Genomic DNA, 25690 nt, shown 5'->3' with positions numbered 1-25690 from the left:
CCGCAATGACGGTGGTGCCCTGACAACATGCGTTAACTCAACCCTACCCCCCGCGGCAATGACGGTGGTGCCCTGGCAGCATGCGTTAACAAGACAGTAGTCCTAGAGTTGCCTACCATAGCACAGGTGAGATACAAGGAGGTTGAAATTCCCGTGTCCCGTGTGACTAGTTCATGATGCATCTTGAAAATAACACTTAAAATTTACATTACGGTGATAATGGAGTGTACGTTTCAGTGTACTCTGTTGTAATCTAGACTTGGGCATCTTACGAACTCTAAATAGGCCCCATGCAACACCCGTCTGTCTCTCGGTTTACCTGCCTTGGTGCTATTAATAAACCAGGACGTTTTTCCTGGACAAACCATGTTGAGTCACACTAGGTTCCCTGGCGGGTAACTGCCGACTGACGTTGAGCCTTCCAACCGTAGACACAGGGCTGTAGCAGGGGTGTTCGTTAAACAGACCCACAACATGGAAGTTGCTCCTCAAACGCATTATGAAGAAATCCATTTTATTGACAAGAAAGGCCCACAGAAATGCCGACCCTGGTGTTCATCTTCCATGTGTTTTGTTGTGCTTATTTTATCGATGTTTTTAAATGGAGGATTGGGTGCATTTATTGTCTACAAGATGACACACAAAGAGCATGCTGCGCCGTTTGCTACAGGCGAGGTTAAGCGACCGGATATTGCTGATTCTGTCTGTGTGTCATGTGACTCTCTGAACGTCCCTGACCTTTCAAGATCACCTTTGGAGAATCAGGTCAAGGTCGTTATGCTGGGTCAAGGTTCATTTTGCTGTCTGGAGAATACTGAGGGTCTCGGCATGTATATGAATATTGTAAGTGTTTGTTTTTAGTGTTCTAAATAATCATATCCAAGAAAATATAATTCTTCACCACAGGTGGCTAATCGTCTTCTAGGTCAAGGACATTCAAAAGCTCTGCATGTAAATGTTTGTTGGTATGACGGTTATGTTGTTATAATTTGTAAAAGGCATTGTAAGCAAAATAACGATTGCACATATTTCTTTTGTGTTTAGGTAGTCAGAGAATATTACCATGACCTCAACGGTGAAAACAGAAGTGGTGACCTTCACATGAACCATGACAGACCGGCGGCGCATCTGTATCTTCATACAAACAGCGTCCCAGGTCTGTATGCTTCTTTAAGTCCAATGTTTCACTCACTCACACACTGCTTGATGAATTGAACATTAAAGACCACGTGATAATGAGTGACGTTGCAACTGTACAAAGCCTTAACCTCCACTCACTCACTCAATCAATCACTCACAAACAAGCATATATAGAGACTAATATAATGTCATGAATTTAGTAATGGTATATTTCAAGGTATACAAAGAGAAAAATAATATGATCACTATTAACAGTGAACACGATTTGGTCATTTGTAGAATAGGGACCTGTTTTACAGTACATAAACAAGCCTACTCTTCAGAGCCACAATGGCGTTCCGTTTGGGTACACAGCAACTATCTTCTGCACAACAACACACTCACTACATACTTGTGAATAAGCCGCAGATAAGATTTGATCAAACTTCTTGCTTTGCACACATTAATATTTCAAACAAAGAGTGTCGTATACAAACAGGGAGTCCGGTGTATGTTTGCTGACATGCTATATATAAACATCTCCTACAGTTGTTAATTTAGTGGACCCTTTTAACCGCTACCAGGAAGTCACACACGCCATTGCGCATAGGGGATTTCTCAGAACTGACACGAGATCTGAATATCGTTACAAGGAAGTTGAACACTTCTTATTCAAATACTGTGAGTGGGGACTGTATTCAGGGTAAAGTTTACTCCTTCTTACGCTAGGTATGGTCTGAAAGCTTCAGTTATTAAGTACAGTACACAATATCAACTGAATCAGAATAATGTTTTCACTGTCGCCTGATCCGGGTGGCTGTGTCATCTGAGTCTCCTCAAATCTGTGTGTGACAGGATCTCACTCACTCACTCATTGGCCCGATCAACCACTCACCCCAAAAACGCCGCATTATTCACTCACTCACCCACCTACCAACCCACCCACTCACTCACTTACTGACCCAACTGACCCACCCAGTCCCTCACCCACCCACTGACTCACCCACCCACTGACTCACCCACCCAGTAACCCACCCATTCTCTCCCACACTCACCGACCCACCCACCAAATCATTCATACAAAACCCAAACATCCACCAACCCACTGATTCACCCACTCTCCTACTCTCTCCCCCACTCACTCATTCATCCCAACCCCGAATACCCACTCACCGACCCAACAACCAACTTACTCATTCACACAAAACTCAAACATCCACCAACCCACTCACACACCCACCGACCCCCTCACTTACTGACCCAAATGACCCACCAATTCACTCAACCACCCACTCACTCACCGACCCACCCACCAACTCACTCATTCATCCAAAACCCAAACAACCACCCACCCACTGACTCACCCACCCAGTCACCCTTCCGCTCTATCACCCACTCACCGACCCACCCACCAACTCACTCATTCCTACAAAACCCAAACATCCACCCACCCACTGACTCACCCACCCAGTCACCCAACCACTCTCTCCCACACTCACCGACCCACCCACCAACTCACTCATTCCTACAAAACCCAAATATCTACCCACCCACCCAGTCACCCGACCACTCTCTCCCCCACTCACCGACCCACCCACCAACTCACTCATTCCAACAAAACCCAAACAACCACCCACCCACTGACTCACCCACCCACTCTCTCTCCCACTCACCGACCCACCCACCAACTCACTCATTCCTACAAAACCCAAATATCTACCCACTCAACCACTCTCTTCCCCACTCACACACCTACCAACTCACTCATTCATCCCAAACCCAAACATCCACCTTACCTACTCACTCACCCACCCGCTTACCCACTCACTCACTCACTTACTGACTCAACTAACCCAGCCACTCACTCCCTCAATCACTCACTCCCATTTCTCTGTGTGCCAGAATCTAATGCACGCACTCACTCACTCACTCAACCACTCAACCACTCAAACACTCACTCACTCAACCACTCGTTCAGGGCCTCAAATCTCTGGGTTTCATTTCTCTGTGTGCCAGAATCTAATGCACGCACCCACTCACTCACTCACCACACTGATTAAAAGTCTACAAATTATGACTTTATTTCTCTTCCCATCAGATCAACATCTCCAGTGGGACTCCTCCCCTGGGTATGGGACGGCACACGTGACTGGGAATGTTACCTATAGCAACGGACGTCTACATGTGCCACGTGACGGCGTGTACTACATCTACTCCTTCCTTACAATACGTAGCGACGTCGTCACAAACGACGACCTGAACATTGTCCACAGCGTCCAGAAGTACAACTCTGACCACATAGACACAGACAGCCACCTTCTCCTCATGGGCAAGACGACATTGAAGGAAAGACATGGGCAGTTCACCAACAGTTTCTTGGCGGCAAATTTGAAATTGAAAAAAAATGATGAACTATTTGTCAGCTTGTCAAACACGTCCTTGGTATACACATTTCCACCTGCTAATTATTTTGGTGTCCACATGTTGTAATATCAGTTTAGAAATGTGACCAATAACAAGATATAACCGTCACATCAATATGAATAACTATAATTCAGGCTTCGTATCATGTTAACAGGGGTGGTCGGGTAGCCTCGTGGTTAAAGCGTTCGCTCGTCACGCCGAGGACCCGGGTTCGATTCCCGACATGGGTACAATGCGTGAAGCCCATTCTGATGTCACCCGCCGATATATTGCTGGAATATTGCTGAAGGTAGCGTAAACCATACTCACTCACTCATTTCAACTCTGAAGGAAGTCATCGAGATCTACTCAACGGCTAGAAGATTGTAAGTGACACGTGACCAATATATGAAGATTGGAATTCCCTGTCTGCATCAGTACTAGTATCATACTACCGCTTATTGCTCATGATAAGCTACTAAAGGCACGTTTTGAACTAAGGCAGCGCTTGGAATGAGCTTCAGTGGCTACCTTTAAAGTCGCAGTAGTGGTTAATGGTCTAATTTCCTGCTACTCACTCTCTAGATTTACCTCCCTTAGCTGCCAAGGGACCTGCTGATCTCGATTATAATCCTCGACATTCCTGTGTCACTCGTTGGTATTCCTGTCGAGTGAAGCTTTGCAGAAATACTCTTGAAAGCGTCTCAATCATTCTGGTGATTATCTTCGTTTGGTGAATGACGGACCATATCTACATTCCACTATGATACAAAAGTCATACTTTGTTATGTTAGTATTGTAGTATTTCATCTGATTGTAGAAACACAGGACCATATCTACATTCTCCCATAATACAAAAGTCAGACTTTGTTAATTCAGTATTGTAGTATTTCATCTGATTGTAGAAACACATAATTAAGTCTCCAATGCGACCTATCATTATGGCACACGTTTTGTTGACGAGGATTATAACTGCGACCGACTCTCTTGCTCAGCTTCAATGCTTGCTTTAACCATTTTTGAGTTACTCGCGTTGTACAGTCAGTTCATTGTTATTGGGAATGTATTGTTGTGATGTGCAATCCCAACTGGGAATAAAGAGTATAAATTCCAACGACAATTGTCTAGTTTGTGCACAGGGTGTTATGTTGCATTTTGTATAAAATCAAATGAATTCCCATAAAATAGCACATATGTCTATGCATAATGAATACCAAATAATTAAGCAATCATCTGTTACCGCTAAAGTAATTTCAAGTGTCTAATACAATTGAAATAACTATTGTATCAAACTGACGTCCAGGACCCAGGTTAATTCGGGAGGTGTCGGTATAATTCGTAACTCATTCGTGACTTTAAATGCATTGTCATCTTATGATATAGTTAACTAAATTTGTTAATAAACTTATTGCCGAATATATAATGTAAGCATATTTTCAGAAGTTGCTGTGTTTTTATTATTATTATCTTTATCCTTATGATTCAGATTGGAACATATCCGATCCCGTTGATTCACATCATAGTGTAAATGGCTAAGACATGCTCTCCTGACCGCCTCCGTGGTCTAGTGGTAGAGCGTCCGCCCGGAGAGCGGAAGGTCCGGGGTTCGATCCCCGACCGCGTCATACCAAAAGACGTTAAAAGATGGTACTTGTTGTTATCCTGTCTGGCGCTCGGCATTAAGGGGCTAAAACAAGGACTGGTCGGCTCGGAGTCAGTATACTGTGTCTGAGTGGGGTATTCATGTGGCATGGTATCTCAGTGAGCTAGCACTATAAATCGGCATCAGTCCGGACTAGTACAAGCAGCCACACAAACACACACACGTACATGCATGTCGCTATATAAGTGCAATAATCTTGGACGCGACGTTAAACCCCATTTCACCTCACCTCACCTCTCCTCACGGTGACAAGGCTGAAATACTAGTCAATGCGGTGTTAAGCCCAACTCACTCAATCACTCACTCACTCACTCACTCAAACGGTTTGAGGTAGCATCTATAGACACTCATAGGGTCCAACCCGACGTTCAAAACGACATCCAGCCCAAATCAATCATTTTATTGTTAACCACACACGTCATCATCACACACGTTCATGATATGTGTGATATATGACACAGTTAAACTGAAGAGCTAAAATCCCACTTTGATATAGAACGATAATTACCAAAGGCGCTATCACAAATGCTGAATAACGTATTCACTACAAGTGATCTATATCCGCCTTGCTGAATGCCACTGTAATTCGATGGCCAGGTCATTGATCCCACAACAATCACTAGTTCTCTGGTACAGTGTTGTTTGTTTTTAAATACATCTCTTTACATCAAGTCACAATATCCTTCCAATCTAGTAGACCCCGTTCTCACAATTAGCCGTATCGCTAAATGTACATGTCGGGAACGAGTGAACTTCGGATTCCATTATTTGTCCAGTTTATAGGCGTTATCCCATTTCTGGTCCAGGGGAGATGAGTAATAATATAGTCAAAAATCTCTTAAAGTTCGAAATACTGATCAATAGCATTCATATTCTGATCACAAGTTAGAAATGGGATTCACTATCAGCAGCCAACAGAAAAACTTAAGTCAGAAGGAAAGGGTGCATAGTCAGAAAGAAATGCGGACATTTGTGACTTGTGTAAGCATAGAGTTCTAGATAATTTTTGACATTAAACAATACATCACGTCACTAACCACGCGTCCGGGTAGTCCTGTGGGTACCCGGGTCCTACTCAGTACCCACCCGACCCGGGTACCCGAATCACCCGCCCCAGCCTTAATAAATTCACACATTGTCACACAAAGAAATACTAATTTCACAAAATGACATATCACTATGGTTCATATACATCAAATTACTTTAATCTTTTTACTTCTTGTAAAGAGGTGGTTGTTGACATCAGTGTGCAAGCACAATCATCACAACACATCCAGCAAGTCAGTCATCCTGTATAACAGAGGCATTTTAATCCTCCCTGTGTGAACCAAACCGTCATTATTCGTCATCCACAGTGATGTGGACACCCCTCCCTGGAACTTGACTGGCATCATCTTCTGTTGATTTACACCCGCGATTGACTTCTTCATAGGTTTTATTCAGCACATCCATCAGAATGAGAATTATTGCTTCCTCAACCCCAACATACATCCGGTAATCTATGGCAGCTCTGAAGTGTGAAAAAACATATGTTTATGTAAAAACAATTGACTAAGCACCGTAGCTCACAAACACATCAACACATGTAGTCAACAGTTTGAAACATCAACAAAGCCAGTCATCTAACAGTATTTGCTGAAAGCATTGTCATTCTGCTAAATAGAACTATTTAAAGAAAATGCAATGAATATTACAAGAAATAACAGCATTACTGAAATATTTGGTTAACACATCTGACATCATTGGAACAAGTATGTGATGTTTCAGTGTCATTGTTTATGTGGTTTCTAAGGAGAAGAGAGCGTGAGTGAGTATGGTTTTAACAATATTCTAGCAATATCACGGTGGGGGACATCAGAAAGGGGCTCCACACATTGTACCGGGTCTTTGGCTTGATGAGCGAATGCTTAACCACTAGACTGCCCTACCACCCCGAAGGATATGTTTACTCACATGACAGAAAACCAGTCCATGACATTAACTGGGTACAATGACATACAGTCTGCCAGGCAAACATATTTGACCACCTCATACTGACTTGAGCATGACAGTCACTGGAACTGTGTACCCCATGAGCACCATTCCATTCTTTTACCTGTCAGTGCTAATGTACGGTTAAGTTTTGGCTTCCATTTGTTCTTTGGTAATCACCTATCAGCGCTAATTAACTGTTGGCTTCCCTTGTTAAGTCCCCACCTTTGTTATCTTATTACTTTCATTGTTCTCACAGGTACATATATATGTTCTCTGCCTCGTAGCATTCATCGACTGCGAAATAGCCAACAGCTGAAGCAGTCGTAAAATCACTACAATCTGTCTCTCACATTCATAGCTCCTCCCGCACGGACATTTTCAGTGGCAAGGCACACGGCTAACTAGCTAAGTCTCATCACTTATCTCCCTCTCCCCTCTTAACTATAATGTAACTTTATTTATATTATCTTTTGTCCCCCTTGTTTCAAGCTTAACTTTGATTGTTCTTATTTTGTATTGCCTTGTACTATTTCATTACCCTCAAACAAACTATGACATCAACTCACACACACACCTCACCTCAATCAGACTCATAATTCACTACACCCATCCACTCAAATAATACACATTTCCCAGGTCTCACGCCCACATACAACACTAACCCCATCCCTTTAGACTCTGGGCGAGACCTAGATGAATCAATCTTCCACCCATCCCACAGCAACATCACCCCCCCCCCCCCCCCCCAGTAACCATACAGCCTCCCCCTACCAAACGACCCAAAACAGCCCAAAACACCCCTCGTACTCCAAACCTACAAAACGCCCAAACTACTGCCCTACACACATCAAACAAAAAATCATGCTCTCAACAAACCCCACCCACCAAACAAAAACACATCCTCCTTGCATTCATCCACCCCACTCAATGACAGCTTTTCAAACAACAAGTTCGCCCTCTGTCTGCAAAAAAATGAAATAACACACAAATTCATCAATAGATGCGGCAGAGGGTTTAAAGTTACATTCCCAACACAAGACACACTCAACCAAGCACACAGACATCCAATCATCGACGGTTTCAACATCACATGGCAAACATCCAAATGGTTAACTCAAATTCAAGGGGTCGTTTACATTGACTACATAGGCACACGGGACGATATAACCGAATACATCCACACAGCAAACAGACTCTCAACACAACCCCAAATAACAGACTACAAAAACATAAATACCAGAACCTCAACACCTGGCAGGACAACAACACAGACAGTATTTTTAACTTTCAAGTCCATCACATTACCCACACACATAGTTTATGGTGTCCTCGCTTACAAAGTAAACCCTATCAGAAAAAACCCACAACAATGCAACATCTGCCACTCATACAACAACACTGCCACATGCACACAACCGCCCATGTGTCACAAATGCGGCTTATATCGCCACGGGGCCATTGAGTGTACAAGGCGCCCCCCCCCCCCCCCCCCCCCCCCCCCTACTGAATCCACTGCAACACTGAAGGACACACTGCAACACAAAACATCTTGGCTCTCAAACAGAAACACATTCTTTGCCTTAATAAGCACGTTAAACAAGAGCATCTGCCCAAACCGGCCAGAATCATCACAACATACAATAGCCTCCCAGAATATGAGGATGCATCAGATGCATCATCCTGCCTACTACCTGACCCGTTCCCCCCTTTCCCCCAACCAAATGCAAACAACTTCCCTTCTCCTGCAACACACACAGCCCAACCTACCAGGTACATACCCCCCCCCTACCAGACCTCGCCAGACCCTGCCCCCTCCATGCCCGCCGTACCCACACCCAGCCGGCCCAACGTACAAACCAGAAAGGCCCCTGTTACCACCACCCCTCACTTGCCCTCCTCCCCCTCCAATGTTCAGGGTATGTAATAGAGCGACCAATTCAACTGGTAAAGGAACTGAACTGAAAATAAACAAATGTTTCATAAACCATAGTCTGCAGTTTGATTCCAGACCCTTGATTAGTTGTGTATTGTATACCACTGAACCTCCTGTGTCAATGTTAGCTTTTGTTCCAAGAAGACAAACTAATGAATGTCCCTTGTAAGTAATGTATAACATCACAGGAAGTATCATATACCTCATTAATGCTAACGATTTGAGTACAACTGACATTACAATTAATGACTACACCAAATTATTTCAATACCTTGCAAAGTGGTGAATTAGTAATGGCATGTAATTACATTTGCTGTGATCTAGATAATACTTTCAAAATTCCACAACAGCAAACACATAAACTAATGTATGTTCCCGATTTTAAGTATGATGCCTTTTCTTTTAGTTGACACTGCAGTGTAAGCAGCATCCACACTGTCTGGGTACCATGTCATACAAAAAACCAAGTTACCCGACCACCTGATCAATTTAGTCACCTCAAGCATGTATTGCTGGAGACCTATTTCAACCTGCAGTAGCAGCATGAGTTGTATCATCTTTGATAACTGGTTTGCTTACTTGTCCAAATTGGTATTTTCTAAGAAATGCAAAATATAAAAAGTCTACCCAAAAACTGAATAGCCACAGGGACCAGTTCAGAGCCTGCCTGATGTGTATACAAAGTTTCATAAGAAAGTTGCAATGGTTTATGAATTGTGGTCTGGAAACGAACCCCACCCTCATGTGAACCAACTTGTTGCCACGAAAATGCAAAAGAAATATTATAAACATTCCAGCATGGGAAAAGGCACCAATTGTGAGGGTGCCTAATGCTCATACAAATTTTCATGAGGAAATATTGAACACTGATAAGTTATGCTCTGGATACAAAATGTGACAGATGGACACACTGATGTCGTTTCTATATCGACATCTGCACTTAGTTTGGTTGAGGGGAAATTATCAACACACCAAATACATTACAAATACCATGTCTTTGCAGTCCGTCAAGAGGGATGATTCTATCATCTGATCACTTCCACTTCACATGTAGTTTTACCTCATATTCTAAACATATCATTACTTCTAATATCTTTCACATCTTCTGTCATTATTGCACAGGTTTACAGGACCCGATGACAGTTATTATCCCCCGCCCCTACAAAAATAAAATTATATTTTGTATAAAGTGTTGAAATTTGGACTTAGTCCCTGAACTGAATGGAAGCAGTGGGGTTTACCAGAGCAGAACTCAAAAACTACTCAAGATATCTTCATGAATCTTGGTACACACATTCACCATATCGTGTAGGTGTGTCTTTTGCTATTTATGATGATTCTGATTATCTATAAACAAATATATATATATATATATCTTATACATTTTGACATAGTACCCGAACTGAATGGAAGCAGTGGGGTTTACCAGACCAGAACTCGAAAACTACTCAAGACATCTTCATGAATCTTGGTACACACATTCACCATATCGTGTAGATGTGCCTTTTGCTCTTTATGATGATTCTGATTATCTCTAAATAAAATTATTTTTTTTTATAAATTTTGACATAGTCCCCGAGCTGAGTGAAAGCAGTGGGTTTCATTTCTGGAAAGAACTGGAAAATTACTTCAGAGATATCTTTCAGAAACTTGGTAAGCACATTCACCCTATAGTGCAGATAGACCTTTTGCTATTCATTCCCCCGAAAATTTGGTTGTATATAAATTTAATAAATTTAGACTTGAATTGAATGGAAGCAATTTTAACACTTACCTCAGTACTGCTATGTACTTCTCCATGAAACTTTGTACAATATCAGTCTATGGGTGTTATAGAGTCTTTGTTCTTTAAAAACTTCAAAATATGATTTATTTCTTATTCTAATTAAATGACACACCCCAGTAGACACTGCAACAAATCTATAAAAGGATACACAGTAGAAGTATTAGAAATTCACCAGGTTTTGAGTGGTCAGCATGCTTACAACGTTTGTACCTTATCTGTACCGTGCACCTTACTCTGGTAACTGCATGTACCTGTAAAGGGCTGCAACAATACCTGCCTGAAAACAATGCCCTACAATACAATTCATGATGTCTAAATGAGTTAATTGTGCAGTGCTCAAGTATACAAATATTCCTTGCCTTCACATACTGGAAGATGATTATAACCTGTGTGTTTATCATTACAGTCTTACTAAAGCAGATATTTGTACAAAGTTTATGGAGATGTTATATTAGCCCTTGTATTCAACCTCTTCCACAAGGAGGTGAGACTAACCGATAATTTTCATCACATTTGATTGCACATATTGTATTTAAGACTAGACAATGGGCGGGGGATATAGAGATGTTATATTAGCCCTTGTATTCAACCTCTTCCACAAGGAGGTGAGACAAACCGATAATTTTCATCACATTTGATTGCACATATTGTATTTAAGACTAGACAATGGGCGGGGGATATAGAGATGTTATATTAGCCCTTGTATTCAACCTCTTCCACAAGGAGGTGAGACAAACCGATAATTTTCATCACATTTGATTGCACATATTGTATTTAAGACTAGACAATGGGCGGGGGATATAGAGATGTTATATTAGCCCTTGTATTCAACCTCTTCCACAAGGAGGTGAGACAAACTGATAATTTACGTCACATTTGATTGCACATATCATTGTATTTAAGACTAGACAATGGGCGGGGGATATAGAGATGTTATATTAGCCCTTGTATTCAACCTCTCCCACAAGGAGGCGAGATAAACCGATAATTTACGTCACATTTGATTGCACATATTGTATTTAAGACTAGACAATGGGCGGGGGATATAGATGAGTTAGCCCTCTTGTTATGCGAAATGACATAAATCCTCCATACCTCATCACTCCCTGCAGATAGTTCGCACTGCTCATCTTCTTCAGAGCAAGAGCTTGCATCAACTGTATTCCCAGCTCTCAACAAATTCTTGAAGTGTACTGGAGGGCAGCCCAGCATGGCCTTGTATGGTGAACAACCTGTTAACATGGGTATTTATTTTTAAATGTCACAACTGCACTGTGGCAATCTTGATATTTCCAGAGTTCTATAAATTTGCAGAAACCTGATTGCAACGATATTTTGGGCAATATCTGGTCATCTATGAGCCATTATCGTTTCACTGTGTCATGATGTTTTTTGTTGGTCATTGCTTAAAAAAACATTCAATGTCGCACATCTACATTTACGATGCTAACAGTCTGAAAAGTATATGCTTACATTGTGTGCTTCACACTGTGTGACATATGCCCACATTAAATTAAAGCTATATATTCAAACGTTACCAAGAGCAGAATGAATGCTTTCGTTGTGCATCCTAGCATATGCTGGCAACATTTCCACCCCGGTAAAGCTTTCTGTGATCAAATTCCAGATGGCTTTTCCAATCCCAGTGTGATCGTTCACTCTGAAACAAATAAACACCTAAATAATAAACAGATTAGGCAGTGTCACATAAAAATGCCTTATTAGACAATTTAAAGGTAAAAAATGCACACATGTGTTATACCATGTATATTAAATAAATAGCAAAACAATTTCAATAATCATAAGAAACCTCTACTAAAAGCTGGGTCCATTGTACGATTCCAACAATATCATGAGTATGTGTTATGAATCAATATAAAATAGTGATAGTAGCAGCTGTTTGCGAAGGTTAGTGTATGCTGCCCCACCAGTGTCATCTGTCACACACACATGCAAGTCAAACACAATCTTTTTGGCTTGTGGCTCTGCCCTAAAGATGACATGTTCCAAATAACATCAACATTAATGTTCTTCCTATTCAGTATCTACATCTATTACCGTAACCTTCATAGTGCACACTTTTTAATTAAAATTGGTCACCCATCTTTCCCTGAGATTGGGGATGGTGAGTTCGACTTCGTACAGTCATTGTTCCCATTTCAAAAAATTCAAATAAACAGAAACTCTTATTGATTGTGCAGGTGGTACATGGTGATAGTCTTAACATAAACTGCATATAGAGTTACTGTTTTTCATAATGACTGCCATATCAGCCTTTCAAATCACAAGGTTCACTGAAATGTGATCATATTGTGGTATAAATAGTAACTAAAGCCTAAAACAGTCAGGCAATGTAAACATGTAAACCTTAATTCTGTGCATTTTTTTAGTTTTTCAGAATACTAGGTTATCATATTGATTGTAAAGAGGGAACGGAAAACATTTCCCACAATCACATCTTGGGAAAGAACTTTTCAAAATGTCTTTACCATGTTTACTACTTGCAGAAATGGTCCCTATTTTAGTGTCAAGTATTCATACAGAACTGTAAAGGAATGTCATACTCACTTTAAAAAGTACGCATCATAGGCTCACGGTAATGTGACAATCATAAAAATGACTAAGTTATTAAGCATAGGTTGTAGAAGTAGAAGGAGCCTTGATATACATATATATTCATTATTATAGTTGTTTGTCATTTGAATAATTAATGAATTTTAATTATGTACATGACTGGATTGCAGTTCATGATATATCAATAGAATTACAGGTAACAAATAACCTATTCATATATTCATTTTCTTTGATGGTTGTCTTTTTTCACTGTGTTGAACTGACACTTCCACAAAAGTAATTGAAAGGTTACTCAACAGTTAACTTATTTCAATTCAATAATTTGTGTGGAGGCTGGATATGTTTTCAGCTTACAGCTGCAAAACCAGATTTTCCTCACATAAGTCTATGAACCTGTGTAGAAACCGATTAGTTCTAAGCTTAAGAGGGAATCTGATCTTGCATGATTTGCAAGTATGTCAAGAAAATCTCAAGTATGTCCAGTTGAACACTCTATATGTGGCCAACAACAAAAGAAGTAAAGAACCTCTTCATCCACAGATCATACCTTAAGTTGGTTGGTTGGTGGGTTTGTTGTTTAACGCCGCACTCAGCAATATTCCAGCTATATGACGGCAGTCTGTAAATAATAGAGTCTGGACCAGACAATCCCGTGATTAATATCATGACCATCGATCCACGCAATTGGGATACGATGACATGCATCAACCAAGTCAGCGAGCCTGACCACCCGACATACCTTAAGGAAACTTGGGCTAGTATTTGAACAGTTTCATTTTGATTACTATTTTTTTTACAATAAAAGACAATTATGTCTCAACATAACGTGACCCACAATGTAGTGCTACTAATGCCTCAAAAAGAAACAATTTGAAATATTGGAAAATATGATACTTTCATATTTTTTTAAAATTTGAAGTATACAAGTCCAAATTGAGAAACAGAATTTTATTTCTATCCTATGAACATGGTGCTGCAAATACTCAGGTTTGCAGGTCTTTTCTTCAAGACTTTCAAAATATTTATTATTACCAAAACAAGATTTGATATGAGTAAATTAGTATCATACATGGCAATTATCACTGCTAATTACCTGAGATATGTCAATATTAAAAAGGTATGCTGAAATGTATATGCCTAAAGCAATCATATTACTAACCTGCAATGTTTAACTGTCATCAGGACAGATAATTGTAGCGCCAATCCAACAGAAATATAACAAGGAGACACGATTCAATGTTACACACATGGATTGTTGATACAGAACAGTACCTGGAACAGTTGAAAAGTCATTCACATTCCATAAACAACCACATACAGCAAATTTATATTCTTAGCTACTAACTTCAGGAAGCAATGGTCATTGGCCTTTTCAATGAAACAAGTGTTTTCATTGGCTAATTCATCATGACTGACAGAAAGGAGGAAAGAGCAATACCAGATGAGTGACCATAAACCCTGGTACCGAGGATGGCATAATGTTGCATCCTACACACACCAACATGCCAGCTCTCTGTATTAATGAGATCAAAAGCATGCTGTGTATTGAATGGAAGAACACAGTGCCCCTATGTGAGTGCACCATACAAACATAAAGGCGTGGAAATATACAGGTATATGTGTGAGAGGGAGGTAGAGGACCTAAATTAGCAACCCTAGGTATGGGTAATTTATTATGGGGGAGTGTGGGGTTGAGGTTAGGACCATATTTAGATGAGACTATTTCCTAATTCCTCGTCCTGAGTGAGAAGTTAGCATGTAATGTTCTACTTAATGTTAACTGCCTCTGAATTAAGTTCTCTATTAGGAAGTCATTCTTGGTCCAGAAACTTAGCATACTACTACACAATGTTTTTCACCCAATTCTGACAGAACATCATAGCACAGCAAACAGGGATTCCAGGTTGGGTATCCAGCAAGGTAGATCTAATAATACCTCCACTGACAAATACAGGGAGTAATAGCTACAGAGTACATTGATTTAGTGCAGTGACTGCACACAGAGAGGCAGCTCCACACACTGGACTTCAGCCATGCATGCCTACACTGTTAACACAGATTCACTGACAAATACAGGGAGTAATAGCTACAGAGTACATTGATTTAGTGCAGTGACTGCACACAGAGAGGCAGCTCCACACACTGGACTTCAGCCATGCATGCCTACACTGTTAACACAGATTCACTGACAAATACAGGGAGTAATAGCTACAGAGTACATTGATTTAGTGCAGTGACTGCACACAGAGAGGCAGCTCCACACACTGGACTTCAGCCATGCATGCCTACACTGTTAACACAGATTCACTGACAAATACAGGGAGTAATAGCTACAGAGTACATTGATTTAGTGCAGTGACTGCACACAGAGAGGCAGCTCCACACACTGGACTTCAGCCATGCATGCCTACACTGTTAACACAGATTCACTGACAAATACAGGGAGTAATAGCTACAGAGTACATTGATTTAGTGCAGTGACTGCACACAGAGAGGCAGCTCCACACACTGGACTTCAGCCATGCATGCCTACACTGTTAACACAGATTCACTGACAAATACAGGGAGTAATAGCTACAGAGTACATTGATTTAGTGCAGTGACTGCACACAGAGAGGCAGCTCCACACACTGGACTTCAGCCATGCATGCCTACACTGTTAACACAGATTCACTGACAAATACAGGGAGTAATAGCTACAGAGTACATTGATTTAGTGCAGTGACTGCACACAGAGAGGCAGCTCCACACACTGGTCTCCACCATGCATGCCTACACTGTTAACACAGATTCACTGACAAATACAGGGAGTAATAGCTACAGAGTACATTGATTTAGTGCAGTGACTGCACACAGAGAGGCAGCTCCACACACTGGACTTCAGCCATGCATGCCTACACTGTTAACACAGATTCACTGACAAATACAGGGAGTAATAGCTTCAGAGTACATTGATTTAGTGCAGTGACTGCACACAGAGAGGCAGCTCCACACACTGGTCTTCAGCCATGCATGCCTACACTGTTAACACAGATTCACTGACAAATACAGGGAGTAATAGCTACAGAGTACATTGATTTAGTGCAGTGACTGCACACAGAGAGGCAGCTCCACACACTGGTCTTCAGCCATGCATGCCTACACTGTTAACACAGATTCACTGACAAATACAGGGAGTAATAGCTACAGAGTACATTGATTTAGTGCAGTGACTGCACACAGAGAGGCAGCTCCACACACTGGTCTTCAGCCATGCATGCCTACACTGTTAACACAGATTCACTGACAAATACAGGGAGTAATAGCTACAGAGTACATTGATTTAGTGCAGTGACTGCACACAGAGAGGCAGCTCCACACACTGGTCTCCACCATGCATGCCTACACTGTTAACACAGATTCACTGACAAATACAGGGAGTAATAGCTTCAGAGTACATTGATTTAGTGCAGTGACTGCACACAGAGAGGCAGCTCCACACACTGGTCTTCAGCCATGCATGCCTACACTGTTAACACAGATTCACTGACAAATACAGGGAGTAATAGCTTCAGAGTACATTGATTTAGTGCAGTGACTGCACACAGAGAGGCAGCTCCACACACTGGTCTCCACCATGCATGCCTACACTGTTAACACAGATTCACTGACAAATACAGGGAGTAATAGCTACAGAGTACATTGATTTAGTGCAGTGACTGCACACAGAGAGGCAGCTCCACACACTGGACTTCAGCCATGCATGCCTACACTGTTAACACAGATTCACTGACAAATACAGGGAGTAATAGCTACAGAGTACATTGATTTAGTGCAGTGACTGCACACAGAGAGGCAGCTCCACACACTGGACTTCAGCCATGCATGCCTACACTGTTAACACAGATTCACTGACAAATACAGGGAGTAATAGCTACAGAGTACATTGATTTAGTGCAGTGACTGCACACAGAGAGGCAGCTCCACACACTGGTCTTCAGCCATGCATGCCTACACTGTTAACACAGATTCACTGACAAATACAGGGAGTAATAGCTACAGAGTACATTGATTTAGTGCAGTGACTGCACACAGAGAGGCAGCTCCACACACTGGTCTTCAGCCATGCATGCCTACACTGTTAACACAGATTCACTGACAAATACAGGGAGTAATAGCTACAGAGTACATTGATTTAGTGCAGTGACTGCACACAGAGAGGCAGCTCCACACACTGGACTTCAGCCATGCATGCCTACACTGTTAACACAGATTCACTGACAAATACAGGGAGTAATAGCTACAGAGTACATTGATTTAGTGCAGTGACTGCACACAGAGAGGCAGCTCCACACACTGGTCTTCAGCCATGCATGCCTACACTGTTAACACAGATTCACTGACAAATACAGGGAGTAATAGCTACAGAGTACATTGATTTAGTGCAGTGACTGCACACAGAGAGGCAGCTCCACACACTGGACTTCAGCCATGCATGCCTACACTGCTAACACAGATTCACTGACAAATACAGGGAGTAATAGCTTCAGAGTACATTGATTTAGTGCAGTGACTGCACACAGAGAGGCAGCTCCACACACTGGACTTCAGCCATGCATGCCTACACTGTTAACACAGATTCACTGACAAATACAGGGAGTAATAGCTACAGAGTACATTGATTTAGTGCAGTGACTGCACACAGAGAGGCAGCTCCACACACTGGTCTCCACCATGCATGCCTACACTGTTAACACAGATTCACTGACAAATACAGGGAGTAATAGCTTCAGAGTACATTGATTTAGTGCAGTGACTGCACACAGAGAGGCAGCTCCACACACTGGTCTTCAGCCATGCATGCCTACACTGTTAACACAGATTCACTGACAAATACAGGGAGTAATAGCTACAGAGTACATTGATTTAGTGCAGTGACTGCACACAGAGAGGCAGCTCCACACACTGGACTTCAGCCATGCATGCCTACACTGTTAACACAGATTCACTGACAAATACAGGGAGTAATAGCTACAGAGTACATTGATTTAGTGCAGTGACTGCACACAGAGAGGCAGCTCCACACACTGGTCTTCAGCCATGCATGCCTACACTGTTAACACAGATTCACTGACAAATACAGGGAGTAATAGCTACAGAGTACATTGATTTAGTGCAGTGACTGCACACAGAGAGGCAGCTCCACACACTGGACTTCAGCCATGCATGCCTACACTGTTAACACAGATTCACTGACAAATACAGGGAGTAATAGCTACAGAGTACATTGATTTAGTGCAGTGACTGCACACAGAGAGGCAGCTCCACACACTGGTCTTCAGCCATGCATGCCTACACTGTTAACACAGATTCACTGACAAATACAGGGAGTAATAGCTACAGAGTACATTGATTTAGTGCAGTGACTGCACACAGAGAGGCAGCTCCACACACTGGTCTTCAGCCATGCATGCCTACACTGTTAACACAGATTCACTGACAAATACAGGGAGTAATAGCTACAGAGTACATTGATTTAGTGCAGTGACTGCACACAGAGAGGCAGCTCCACACACTGGTCTCCACCATGCATGCCTACACTGTTAACACAGATTCACTGACAAATACAGGGAGTAATAGCTTCAGAGTACATTGATTTAGTGCAGTGACTGCACACAGAGAGGCAGCTCCACACACTGGTCTTCAGCCATGCATGCCTACACTGTTAACACAGATTCACTGACAAATACAGGGAGTAATAGCTACAGAGTACATTGATTTAGTGCAGTGACTGCACACAGAGAGGCAGCTCCACACACTGGTCTCCACCATGCATGCCTACACTGTTAACACAGATTCACTGACAAATACAGGGAGTAATAGCTACAGAGTACATTGATTTAGTGCAGTGACTGCACACAGAGAGGCAGCTCCACACACTGGTCTCCACCATGCATGCCTACACTGTTAACACAGATTCACTGACAAATACAGGGAGTAATAGCTACAGAGTACATTGATTTAGTGCAGTGACTGCACACAGAGAGGCAGCTCCACACACTGGTCTTCAGCCATGCATGCCTACACTGTTAACACAGATTCACTGACAAATACAGGGAGTAATAGCTACAGAGTACATTGATTTAGTGCAGTGACTGCACACAGTCAGGCAGCTCCACACACCGGTCTTCAGCCATGCATGCCTACACTGTTAACACAGATTCACTGACAAATACAGGGAGTAATAGCTACAGAGTACATTGATTTAGTGCAGTGACTGCACACAGAGAGGCAGCTCCACACACTGGTCTCCACCATGCATGCCTACACTGTTAACACAGATTCACTGACAAATACAGGGAGTAATAGCTACAGAGTACATTGATTTAGTGCAGTGACTGCACACAGAGAGGCAGCTCCACACACTGGTCTCCACCATGCATGCCTACACTGTTAACACAGATTCACTGACAAATACAGGGAGTAATAGCTTCAGAGTACATTGATTTAGTGCAGTGACTGCACACAGAGAGGCAGCTCCACACACTGGTCTTCAGCCATGCATGCCTACACTGTTAACACAGATTCACTGACAAATACAGGGAGTAATAGCTACAGAGTACATTGATTTAGTGCAGTGACTGCACACAGAGAGGCAGCTCCACACACTGGTCTCCACCATGCATGCCTACACTGTTAACACAGATTCACTGACAAATACAGGGAGTAATAGCTACAGAGTACATTGATTTAGTGCAGTGACTGCACACAGAGAGGCAGCTCCACACACTGGACTTCAGCCATGCATGCCTACACTGTTAACACAGATTCACTGACAAATACAGGGAGTAATAGCTACAGAGTACATTGATTTAGTGCAGTGACTGCACACAGAGAGGCAGCTCCACACACTGGTCTCCACCATGCATGCCTACACTGTTAACACAGATTCACTGACAAATACAGGGAGTAATAGCTTCAGAGTACATTGATTTAGTGCAGTGACTGCACACAGAGAGGCAGCTCCACACACTGGTCTTCAGCCATGCATGCCTACACTGTTAACACAGATTCACTGACAAATACAGGGAGTAATAGCTACAGAGTACATTGATTTAGTGCAGTGACTGCACACAGAGAGGCAGCTCCACACACTGGTCTCCACCATGCATGCCTACACTGTTAACACAGATTCACTGACAAATACAGGGAGTAATAGCTACAGAGTACATTGATTTAGTGCAGTGACTGCACACAGAGAGGCAGCTCCACACACTGGTCTCCACCATGCATGCCTACACTGTTAACACAGATTCACTGACAAATACAGGGAGTAATAGCTTCAGAGTACATTGATTTAGTGCAGTGACTGCACACAGAGAGGCAGCTCCACACACTGGTCTTCAGCCATGCATGCCTACACTGTTAACACAGATTCACTGACAAATACAGGGAGTAATAGCTACAGAGTACATTGATTTAGTGCAGTGACTGCACACAGAGAGGCAGCTCCACACACTGGTCTCCACCATGCATGCCTACACTGTTAACACAGATTCACTGACAAATACAGGGAGTAATAGCTACAGAGTACATTGATTTAGTGCAGTGACTGCACACAGAGAGGCAGCTCCACACACTGGACTTCAGCCATGCATGCCTACACTGTTAACACAGATTCACTGACAAATACAGGGAGTAATAGCTACAGAGTACATTGATTTAGTGCAGTGACTGCACACAGAGAGGCAGCTCCACACACTGGACTTCAGCCATGCATGCCTACACTGTTAACACAGATTCACTGACAAATACAGGGAGTAATAGCTACAGAGTACATTGATTTAGTGCAGTGACTGCACACAGAGAGGCAGCTCCACACACTGGTCTCCACCATGCATGCCTACACTGTTAACACAGATTCACTGACAAATACAGGGAGTAATAGCTACAGAGTACATTGATTTAGTGCAGTGACTGCACACAGAGAGGCAGCTCCACACACTGGACTTCAGCCATGCATGCCTACACTGTTAACACAGATTCACTGACAAATACAGGGAGTAATAGCTACAGAGTACATTGATTTAGTGCAGTGACTGCACACAGAGAGGCAGCTCCACACACTGGACTTCAGCCATGCATGCCTACACTGTTAACACAGATTCACTGACAAATACAGGGAGTAATAGCTACAGAGTACATTGATTTAGTGCAGTGACTGCACACAGAGAGGCAGCTCCACACACTGGACTTCAGCCATGCATGCCTACACTGTTAACACAGATTCACTGACAAATACAGGGAGTAATAGCTACAGAGTACATTGATTTAGTGCAGTGACTGCACACAGAGAGGCAGCTCCACACACTGGTCTTCAGCCATGCATGCCTACACTGTTAACACAGATTCACTGACAAATACAGGGAGTAATAGCTACAGAGTACATTGATTTAGTGCAGTGACTGCACACAGAGAGGCAGCTCCACACACTGGTCTCCACCATGCATGCCTACACTGTTAAAACACTGACCATCGTTTATATGCTTTAACAGTTGCATCTCACCTGGCAAGCTGGCAGAACCTCTTGAGGTGCACACTGACCGTCTGCCTTGAGGAGCCGAGCAAGCCGCCCATTGTTGCTGTAATGGGAGAGAGAGTGAATGAAACGTTTCAGTCTAGATGGGGTTGTACATGGTCAAAGGAATCAGGAGGGGCCTATGCCCATGACTGTCTGGGGGGTCCAGGAAGGGGGCACCCAATCATTGTAGACTTAAGTCCTTAACAAGTAGAGAAAGATGTATTGTATAAGTATGGAGCTTGGTGACAAGGGTTTTTTACTGTGTTGGGTATGAAAGTTACAGCAAAGATATGTCAATGTTTTGATCAGGGCTACTGTGGTGCACCACATAAGCCACGCCCACTCATGAATATTGCAGACTTAAGACCATAGTAGGTTTAAGGGCACAATACGTAGGGCTTGTCAACTTTCTTTCCTGCAGCATTGTGGCCTGGGTAGGTTGGTTGGTTGGTTGGTTGGTTGGTTGTTTAACACCGCACTCGGTTTTTCCAGCTATATGACGGCGGTCTGTAAATAATCGAGTCTGGATCAGACAATCCAGTGATTAATGTCATGAGCGTCGATCCACGCCATTGGGATCAATGACATGCATCAACCAAGTCAGCGAGCCTGACCCCCTGATCCCATTAGTCGCCTTTTACGACAAGCATAGTCACCTTTTACAGCAAGCATGGGTTGCTGAAGACCTATTCTACCCCGGAATCTTCACGGGTCTGGCCTGGGTAGGTAGCAGCTTTGCTTTGCGGTGAAGGGCGGAGATCAATCTGTACAGGGTCAGCTCCTGTTCACCAGACTTGGAGTTAAGGCGTCTATGCCAACCTGTGAGTAAAGAAGATATGGAATCAAAATGAATTCATAGAGCGAACTATTGATTTTAACATGATCAATATCTGTGGCCAGGCCATTGTATGTAACAGTGTGGACTGGTGGTCAGGTCACTGTATGTAACAGTGTGATCTGGTGGTGAGGTCACTGAAAGTAACAGTGTGATCTGGTGGTGAGGTCAGGGTATGTAACAGTGTGATCTGGTGGTGAGGTCATTGTAGTCAACAGACTAGTTGACTATTTACAGGTCATGGTCATACAGCTGGAATATTGCTGAGAGTGGTGTTAAACCACAAACAAAAAACGGAATAATGTTGTTGGTTTGAAGTGAGAGGACAATGTAATATTCAAAGGAACGTTATGGGACAATGACTAAAGTCCAATGTTAAGCATCACCACAAATATTGAGATCTAAAACAGGGTTTGAAATTAACCATGAGACTCAAAGGGTACATCATCCCGGGGTAGAATAGGTCTTCAGCAACCCATACTATGTTTGTCGTAAAAGCTGACTAACAGGATCGGGTGGTCAGGCTCGCTATCTTGGTTGATACATGTCATCAATCCCAATTGCTTAGATCGATACTCATGATGTCAATCACTGGATTGTCTCGATTTTTTTACAGACCACTGTCATATAGCTGGAATATTGCTGAGTGCGGTGATAAACAACAAACAAACAAAACAAACAAAGGGTACTTGTCATATGAAAAGTTGAAAATTTACGGGGGGGGGGGGGGGTCCTTAATTCAAATTCTATAGCAACAAACCTGGAGGACCCCAGGACCACCTTTGTTTCCAACATATAAGAAAACAATTCATAACATTTAGGACTTCCGTTAATTTCAAACACTGCCAAAGATTTTTGCCATTTCTTATAAGAAAAGTAATTCATAAATTATACTGGCATGAAAAACATATATGATTTAAGGTATCATCTTCCTATACTGGTCCCTATCTTGTCAAAAGAAACTAATGGGATTGGGATGTCAGATTCGCTTATTCAGTTTATGCATGTCCTGGCATTCTGATTAATTGATGTTCATGATTTCAATCACCGGAATATTATTATTACAGACGCTGAATATAGCTGAAATACTGCTGAATGAGGCATTAAACAACAAATAAAACTGGCATGTGCAGCTTTGAGCCCTATAACTCTGCAGCTTCCTCAGCTGTTTCTTGGAAGGTTTGAAAAAGTTTACTTTAATTTAGGTTAAAATCAATTAAAAAAAATAAGTTCTATTATAAGTCCCATTGTATATTTTACATCATATTTTGGTCTGTGAGAAATAAAGTCTGAAAGATTCTTTCAGATTTTTTACCATTTTATTTTGGAAGTAATTTTTTTTTTTTATTCTCCATGCAGGAACAGCTCGGAGTCAAATGTGTTTCTATATAGCATATCAAGTTTACTGCTTTCTGTGCCTAGTGGATATTGAGTCGTAGTTTTTAAAGATTACATATAATTTTACGAAGGCAAAGTTACGGTCAAAACATGCTATTTACATACCATAGTTATTGGCCACTTCAAATATATTTAATTATCTGTACAAATAACACAGGGTCATGGCTAACAATTGCGTGCTTGCCATTTAAACCAAAGAGGAAAAGAGAGTTTAGGCTGACAATATAAGAGAGATATCACGCGATTTTAAACATCTTTGTGTTTTTTTATGAGAAATTGTCAAAACAACCCAAATTCACACTGGATACACTTACGGCGCATCTGCGAATACAAAAATGCGGTTCATTCACAATTAGCGGTCATAATATATTTACGAACATTGCTCCGTTATTTCCTGAGAGGAGAGAGGATTCACACCAATGAGCATGTCTTGCCTCGGTCGCACCCAATGCCCGTTGGTGCAGTCGAATGCAAGTATTGCTAGATCCGTGTCTACAACTTTATCTATAAATGCAAAATATCCTTTAAAAATATAAATAGTGAAGACACTACCTTATGTATCCACGGGCTGATAAGGTATCCCATGACATATCACATTTTGCTTACAAACAGCTAACATCGTCGTTATCATTTCTACAATTCACTTCCTGGTCGCCATTTTGTTCAAGAAAGTTCAAGGTCGTGTTGGAACGTGCTACACTAACGCTTAGTCTCTGAAAATATATAATTTTGAAAGAAACAACTCCATTTAAATTGAAAAGGAGCCCAAGTGAGATGGGAGATTCCTGAACCTGAGGACAATCTAGATTTGCTATTGCATTGCAGAAAGGGCTGGGCGGAAGGGAAAAGAATATGGTTCAGGGACTGTACGTGAGACATTCTAGGATCGCGCTTTTATCCACACATACAAATAATGTTAATTTTGTCAATATCTCTATTTTCTTCTTTTTCATTTACAGTTTTATACAATAGATCGAGGTAGAGATGCAGTTTAATATTATTCCACCACTATGCGTTTTGCAATTTCTATTTTAAAACAGTGTCAATAGATATCTGTGTGTGTATATTAGAACAATGTGTGACTTACAGTATGAAAAATACCGTAATTTCGAGTTTATTCTACTTACTTTCTGAACCTGTCAGGTTTACACAGAATATTAGATTTGGAGCCAGTCTCTATGTTATTATGCAAGTTTCGACACAACACAACAAGTATTTTGGGGGATCATGTAATCATGCCATAAAGTGTTAAACACGAATACAGAATTTGCCATGTACAATTTGTATTTGTTTGTTTGTTTGTTTAACGTCTCCAGCGGAATATATGGATGCGCATGTGACAGCTCTGTAGACCATCTGGTTTACATTTATATATCGGGTGTTTTCTGCTGGCACTCGGATGCCTTATTGTGTTTATAAATGGGGATTGCAGTGCTTAGAAAAAG

General features: G+C 41.9%; 1 protein-coding gene and 1 long non-coding RNA gene across 2 annotated transcripts in view; one reads left to right on the top strand and one right to left on the bottom strand.

The window, feature by feature from the left end:
• LOC124110691 overlaps window positions 1-22801 on the bottom strand; it is a 317539-nt gene extending 294738 nt beyond the window's left edge. Inside the window, exons 1-3 of the long non-coding RNA XR_007218905.1 lie at window positions 22669-22801; window positions 21998-22073; window positions 14612-14724 (exon numbers count right to left, since the gene is read on the bottom strand). This is a non-coding gene — a long non-coding RNA (uncharacterized LOC124110691). The remainder of the gene's footprint in view (window positions 1-14611; window positions 14725-21997; window positions 22074-22668) is intronic.
• Window positions 357-4636, top strand: LOC124110684. Its single transcript, XM_046470025.2, has 3 exons — window positions 357-843; window positions 1045-1156; window positions 3218-4636. Exons 1-3 carry the CDS (start codon window positions 475-477, stop codon window positions 3607-3609), a joined length of 873 nt encoding a protein of 290 aa, XP_046325981.2. The 5' UTR covers window positions 357-474; the 3' UTR covers window positions 3610-4636.
• Window positions 22802-25690: the final 2889 nt, after the last annotated feature.

The sequence above is a fragment of the Haliotis rufescens genome, unplaced genomic scaffold (genome assembly GCF_023055435.1).
Source record: "Haliotis rufescens isolate VD_foot unplaced genomic scaffold, xgHalRufe1.0.p SCAF_67, whole genome shotgun sequence".
Classification (NCBI taxonomy): domain Eukaryota; kingdom Metazoa; phylum Mollusca; class Gastropoda; order Lepetellida; family Haliotidae; genus Haliotis; species Haliotis rufescens.
The sequence above is the reverse complement of the archived record's forward strand: the minus strand, read 5'-3'. Positions and strand labels throughout refer to the sequence as shown.

Bases quoted from the DNA above. Each gene is read 5' to 3' on its own strand.
- LOC124110684 (XM_046470025.2), top strand. From the start codon at position 475: ATGGAAGTTGCTCCTCAAACGCATTATGAAGAAATCCATTTTATTGAC. The intron at 844-1,044 runs GTAAGTGTTTGT...TTTTGTGTTTAG, and splicing joins TCGGCATGTATATGAATATT to GTAGTCAGAGAATATTACCA. The intron at 1,157-3,217 runs GTCTGTATGCTT...TCTTCCCATCAG, and splicing joins TCATACAAACAGCGTCCCAG to ATCAACATCTCCAGTGGGAC.